The following is a 7,332-nucleotide window of genomic DNA, read 5'->3' as shown; positions in this document are numbered from 1 at the left end:
TTATTTTATCAACGCAATTTACTTTAACGCATTTTATTTACAACGCAATTTACTTTTCATCGCAATTTACATTTCTGTCAAACCAAATTTTTTATTCTTTATGATAAACCGGTCGCATTTACCACATTAGTATCGCATCTAAACAACATTAATCCTTGTGTTCGACCTCAGGTCAATCTGAGAAACTTGTGTTGGAATTATACTTGGTTCTAGTGCAAGAAAACTTGTGACACGCACTACATCATCACATACTACGAAGCATATTATCATCATCGCATACACCTAGAATGTAGTATCGCAACAATATCTTTATTGCAAAACACTGGAGCACATAGAGAATTATCATTTTCATTCATTAGCGCATAATAAAATATATAGATAAAAAGATAAAGATATATGAATCTCGTTTATCACATATCTTCCATCTTCACCTTGTGTAGGCTTGTGGCCAATGCATAGTCTTCACAGCCCGCACACTGGCCAGTGTGCATGCCTAGCCTCAAAGCCTAGGGTGCCTCGCCCATGCCTTGTGCTCAATGCTTACATTCCTTGTAGCCAACTTGTAGTCTACCATTAACACCTTTCCTTGTGTCTACCATGCACCCACACAACCTCAAGAGGACTTAGCTGCCGCATATCGTTATTAACACTTATCTCAGATCTAAGTTGCCATTTTGAGACCCACGAACAGAGATACAGGTCATGAATGCGATGTGATCGGCACAAATTGATCTAAAATGAAGGATACCCATGAGCATAGCCGATCTGGTACCAGCGGCGGATCTATAGTAGTTCGCAGTCGGATCTGGACGATTGGAGGGGAGGTAGCGCAGATCAACAAAGATTTGAAGAATCTGGAATTGCACACGGTGGAGTTTTGCGACAGAGGCTTGCTGGAGAGAGAGGAATCAAAGGAAGGATTCAGAAGTGGAAGGGGAAGAAGGAACTGAGATCTTGAACGACGGGATCGGGGTCAATGGAGGAGAGTGTACACCAAATTGGAGATAGATCTGCCTCCGTCGATGGTGGATCGAGTCGAGAAGGTAGAGAAGGTTGGGCGGCCATAGAAAACCCAAATTTATTGCTCCGATTTCATATCAAGTTAGGCAAAATGTAAATGAATTGGAGTCTTCTTCCTTCTCATTAATGAAGCCTAATAATATATAGCTATAATATATCAAGGGTACAGAAGTAAAATTAGAATAATACTCTTATATCCTATACACCCTAATATTAAATAAAAATGAGGGTTTTTTTTTTTTTTTTTTTTTTTTTTTTTTTTAAAAAACACCTTTTTCTCATATTAGTCCAATCGGACCATTAAATCATGGATGTTACCTAAAATAAATTATTGAATTTAAAACCTCAGTAAGTCAAATACAATCTAAACACAAACTAACTTTGGGTTATTGCAATATAAAATTCTCTCTTCTATATAATAAATGGGAGTGTGCCCCTTCCTTTGCAAAATAGCAGCATAGAATCTCAAGAGTAAATAGAAATTTGAGTGGAAATGTTGCATGTAAATGGAGGTATGGGAGATACCAGTTATGTCAACAACTCACTACTTCAGGTTACATTTTATTTATTTATATATTTTGAGTATGGTTATATATGTTTCTTAGTACTCTAACATTTAAGCTCAAATTTTCATGAATGAATTCTTGATTAAGAATTGTTTATTCGTTTTTTTGTTAACACCAAAATTTAATTTTATGAGTTTTAATACACAGCGAGAGATAATATCCATGACTTGCTCAATTGCAAAGGAAGCCATTACCAATTTCTACCATCAAAACTTTCCAACTTCCATAACAATAGTAGACTTGGGTTGTTCTTCAGGATTAAACACTCTAATAGTTGTTTCCAATCTGATCAAACAAGTAGAAGAGATTCGTCAAAAGCTTCACAAAAAGCCTTTGGAGTATCAAATCTTCTTGAATGACCTCCATGGAAATGACTTCAATGCCGTTTTTAGAATATTACCAAGCTTCTTGGAAGATTTAAAGACCCATATTGGAGGAGATTTTGGTACATGTTTCTTCAATGGTGTGCCAGGTTCTTTCTATGCCAGACTCTTTCCTAGCGAAACTGTGCACTTTTTTCATTCATCTAGTAGTCTCCATTGGCTCTCTCAGGTGGGTTTAAACATATTTGTTTATATTTTAAAAGAAAATAAAATTTTGCTTTGTGAGATTTGAATTTATTGATTCAATTGGATCTTAGAATTTTCAAACTCAATATTTTAGCCCATAAGATTTTTTAGAATGTCTTGGTATCGAACTCTCCCAATAACCAAGTATGGAGGTCTCAATATAATTTGACCCTATAATGTAGATGGATGAGTTACATATAAACTATCCAATTCTAATGATGCCTCATATTATCTGATTTTCTCTTTAATAATAAAATTGATCTCTTCCTCTGTACGTCCTCTAACTCTTTGACATACTCTTTCATTTGAATGAATGCATCGCTATTGGTATCCCGATATGAGGAGGGTGTTAAAGAGGTGTCAAAGTAGTTGAAATATCTTGATGCAACTCCTAATCTTATTATCTTTAATTTAGTATCTTGTTCAATGAAAAAATTGATCTCTTCTTCTATCCGTAAACATAACTAACACACCGTTAGTTAACCATATAAATCTTTATGACAATTTGATGAGTATTTACTTACTTTCTTGGAATATCAACGGGTTTAAAATATAATCTTGCCTTTTGGTTCCGGTTGTTTATACGTTTGTCATTCCATTTCTGATAGGTAAGTCTAGCTTAATAGTTCTGTTTTACTATTTTTGGACAAACATGCCATAAATATATTAATTCTATATATGTTAGGTGGTTGCTGTGACAATGATGCATTTATTATTATTATTTTATATCTTTTTTCCCTTCTTCCCCTCTTCTCTCCCCACTTTGTCAAATATATTATTCTCTCATCGACTCAATTAGAGAATATCAAGTGAATATTATTAATGTCACGTCATTTTGAAAATAATTCGAAAAGATTTCCAATCAACCCTACGTATCACAAAAAATGACCAAAAGTGTCGAATGAGATTCTGACGCTAAAATGTGGAGTTTGATAACTTTCATCCCATGTCATAATCATTTTGATCATATTTGATAATTATTTTATTTTTTATTTTTATTTTTAAAAATTAAGATTATAGACACTATTTTCTCTCTAATTTATTCTTTTATTATCTACTTTTCACTCATAGTTTAAAGAACCAAGTCAAATTTTGAGAACTAAAAAAAAAAAACTTTCAAAAAGTTATTTTTATTTTTAGAATTTGAGTAAGAATTCAGTCATTTTACTTAAATAAGATGCAAAAGTTGTAAAAAATGTTGATGGAATATGATTAATTTTCAAAAACAAAAACAAATAATTAATTAGTTACCAAACGAGGCCTTCATTTTTTGTTTTTTGTTTTTTGTTTTTGATTCTTTGTTTTAAAAACTTAAGCCTATTTTCTCTCTATTTCTTACAATGATTTTCATATTTTTTTGTGCACAATGGTTAAATTCATAACCAAATTTCAAAAACAAAAACAAAATTTTCAAATATACTTTTTTCAGTTTTCAATTTTTTTACTTATTTTTAAATCATTTGTAAAAAGTAGATAACAAATGGAGAAATTTGAAGGTCAAAATAATGTCTATAGGCTTCATTTTCAAAAACAAAACCAAAAAACTAAATAATTGTCAAACGGGGTATTAGTAATCCAAATGCAACAAAATTTAAACGAAAAGATCAAAAGTGTTTTTTTCTTCCTCAGGTTAGTGTGAGATTGTTATAGCTTTCAAAATAATTCTTGCAATCAATTGTGACATGAAACAAAAATAGTGTTTGATAAATTTTAATTTAACTTAAAAAAAAATACCGAAGTGTTTGATAAAATTAATACAAAATTGTTATAGAAAATTGAAAAGTGAATAGGCGTAAAAGAAATAATATATTTTTCAAGGAAAAAGAAATAATATATTTTTCAAGGAAGTTGAATTCAAAAGGTGGTAAGTTAGTAAATAATTAAACTCTTAAGATTCTTTCACTTTTTACTCCCATAAACGCAATCACAAATGGACCTCATTCTGAAACCCTCTTGGTTGTATACAAACATATTTGTACTATATTTTATATCTTTTTTTTTTTAAATGTACATTAGTATATACTATGGTAAAGTTATATTGAATATTGCAGGTTCCTATGGGGATACAGAATAACAAAGGAAACATTTACATAGGTAGTACAAGTCCAAAGAGTGTGGCTGAAGCTTATTATAAACAATTTCAAAAAGACTTTTCAATATTTTTGAAGTGTCGAGCTGAGGAATTGGTAATGGGTGGACATATGGTCTTAACATTAGTAGGAAGACTAAGTGAAGATCCATCAAAATCCGGAGCTTATTATATTTGGGAGCTCTTGGCTTTAGCTCTCAACACCATGGTAATTGAGGTAATATCCACTTTTTTAATATTTGGGTGTCAAGGAAACTTATACGATATTAAATCCTAGGTAGGTGACCACCATGGATCGAACCCATGACCCCACTTGGCTCTTTGACCTTGTTTGATGTTTCTATTACCACTAGGCTAATTCATGATGGTTCATGTTCAAGATTCTATTAAACATAAAATTTTAATTTATATCTATTTAGAACAATTAATTTTTATAAAATTCGAATTTGTCAAGGACTTAAAAATGGACTTATTATATATAAATCGGAGATTTAAAGATCTTTTAGATACTTTTGAAACACTAAGAATCAAATAGACATAAATATGAAAGTTCAAGGAAAAAAAAACTTGAAATTTCACCCGTTTTTTGCCTCCTTTATGTGGTTTTTCCCTTTTTCTAGAGTATAATTTGGTCTCTCTAAACTAGTGTTTATTTAACAAAGGAAAAATTAGTATTTATTTGGTCTATGAACTTTAGAAATTATATATATGGTCTTTGAACATTAAAAAATTTATGATAGGTTATTGAAGTTAAAAAAATATCCAATGTCATTGCGAGATTATATCTATTTGGTCCTTAAATTTTAAAAGATATTTAATAGACCCATAAATTTTCAATTTTGTGTTAAATATATCTTTGACCTACTCAATCTTTTTTAAAATTTGTTGTCCTAATAAACACTAAACAAAAAGTTTGTTTTGTTATTAAGCATAAGATTCAATTTTATATATCTATATATCATTTCATTTTTAAAAAAACAGTTGAAATATGTGGATAACCGAAATTGAAGATTTAAGGATCTATTTGTTTAAAAATCTTTGACAAGTTAGGAACATTTTTTCTGAAAAGTTCATGGAACAAATTGGCAATTGATAAATTTTTTCAAGTTTATTAAATATGTTATAATCCAATACATTTTGTTATTAATTCATTAATGTATAGGGAATTGTGGAAGAGAAAAAGGCAGATTCATTCAATGTTCCATTCTATATGCCATCACCAAAGGAAGTTGAAGCCGAGGTTGTAAAGGAAGGAAGTTTCATCCTCAATCTATTGCAAGTTTCAAGCATTAACTTAAACGTTCACAAGACTGAATTAAGCTCACTAATTAAGTCTATGGCCGATACTGATGGCTATGATTTTGCCAAGTGTATGCAATCTGTGGCTGAACCACTTTTGATTCATCATTTTGGAGAATCCATTGCCGAAGAATTATTTTGCCGACACAGAAAGATTGTTACTGATTGCATGGCAAGAGAGGAGATTATGGAATGTATCAACCTCACTATCTCCTTAACTAAAATCAAATGATCCAAAGTTGCTACAAATTAAATATGCCATGTGATTCAATCATTGAGATGTTGAATACAAGGCAAATATCGGATTATCATAATAAAATAATCTCCAACTTTTTATTTCGCTAAATGAAAAATAAATGATTTTATATTCGGATTTTAATTTACGATCATACTAAAGTTGTTACTATTTGTTTATTTTTCTGTTTTTGTTCTCTGTCATGTGAGTTACAATATATAAAAAAATAATAGGAAAGTACCTATCACATGTTAATGAATGTCACGAACTATGTCAACGCAATTACAAAAATATTCACCAAACAAAAATAACACCAATTTTAGTAATTTTTATTAATTGAGGGCATTTTTTGAATTTCTGGACTTAAGTGTAATTGCGGGAATTTAACTATTGACGTTGAAATTATTCAATTTAGAAATTAATGGATTGGCGTTGAAATTATTCAATTTGGAAATTAATGGATTGACGTTGAAATAATTCAATTTGGAAATTAATGGTAGGAATTAATTTTCATTTTGGAATGAAGAGGTGTTTCAATTTAATATTTAATTGGAGGGAAGTTATGGAAATTGGGCTTTTAATGGCATACAAATTTAATTTGAAATTAATATCAATAATTAATTTCATTTTGGAAGGGGGTTATGTCACACAAGTGTAATTGAAATTAATGTCAAGAATTCATTTCATTTTGAAAGGGGGTTATGTCACACAAATTTAATTTGAAATTAATGTAAATAATTAATTTCATTGTAGAAGAGGGTGAGTTAAATTCTTTGTGAATTGAAAATTTTACGGGAAAAAATTATTAAAATTTGGAAGCATGGTCTGATTGAAGGAAAATTTTGGAGATTAGAATCTTGAGGGTGGTTGTTGCTACGGCTTCGTTGGGATATAAATTCAAAGATTGATTATTGAAGACTGTCGCTTGGATCGATATCTGAATCTAGTATCGAGGTAAATAATCTTACTACTGGAACTGCCCTAATGCCAGACAATGATAATTATGATTTATAGAGGATCATTAGTTAACATGATATTCATGTATGCCTTCATTGACTGAGGTTTGAAAGAACTAGAGTCAGTTATTAATAATTATGATTTAATGAGGATATATTAATGGTGTAATGTTTATATATGCCTTGCTGGCATGGGGGTTTAAAGACTAGATGCGAATGGAGATGTTTGAATGCTACAATGATTTGAGTATATTATTATTCTTGGAGATCCTACTGAATCTGGGGATGATGAGATGTATATGAATGTTATGGGACTAGGACGATGAGATATATATGTATGTTATAGAACCATGATGATGAGATGTATATGTATGTTATGAGACTAGGATGACTGGAGGTATATGTATATTGTAGAGCCATGATGTTGAGATGTATATGTATGTTATAGAACCATGTTGTGATAATTTTGATGTTGAGACTGTGGTAGTGTCTGTACTAATCAGTTAGATGTCCACTAGATATTGTGTTTCCTTCGGGATTCATCAGATATTGTGTTCCTTTGAGATTCACCAAATTGTGTTTCCTTTGGGATTCACCA

General features: G+C 30.7%; 1 protein-coding gene across 1 annotated transcript; it reads left to right on the top strand.

The window, feature by feature from the left end:
- Positions 1-1,382: 1,382 nt before the first annotated feature.
- LOC120068827 (S-adenosyl-L-methionine:benzoic acid/salicylic acid carboxyl methyltransferase 3-like) lies at positions 1,383-5,880 on the top strand. The gene is made up of 4 exons (XM_039020462.1): positions 1,383-1,573; positions 1,734-2,138; positions 4,207-4,461; positions 5,407-5,880. Exons 1-4 carry the CDS (start codon positions 1,514-1,516, stop codon positions 5,773-5,775), a joined length of 1,089 nt encoding a protein of 362 aa, XP_038876390.1. The 5' UTR covers positions 1,383-1,513; the 3' UTR covers positions 5,776-5,880.
- Positions 5,881-7,332: the final 1,452 nt, after the last annotated feature.

The sequence above is a fragment of the Benincasa hispida genome, unplaced genomic scaffold, assembly GCF_009727055.1.
Source record: "Benincasa hispida cultivar B227 unplaced genomic scaffold, ASM972705v1 Contig1147, whole genome shotgun sequence".
NCBI classification, from domain to species: domain Eukaryota; kingdom Viridiplantae; phylum Streptophyta; class Magnoliopsida; order Cucurbitales; family Cucurbitaceae; genus Benincasa; species Benincasa hispida.
This window is presented reverse-complemented; position numbering and strand designations above follow the sequence as displayed.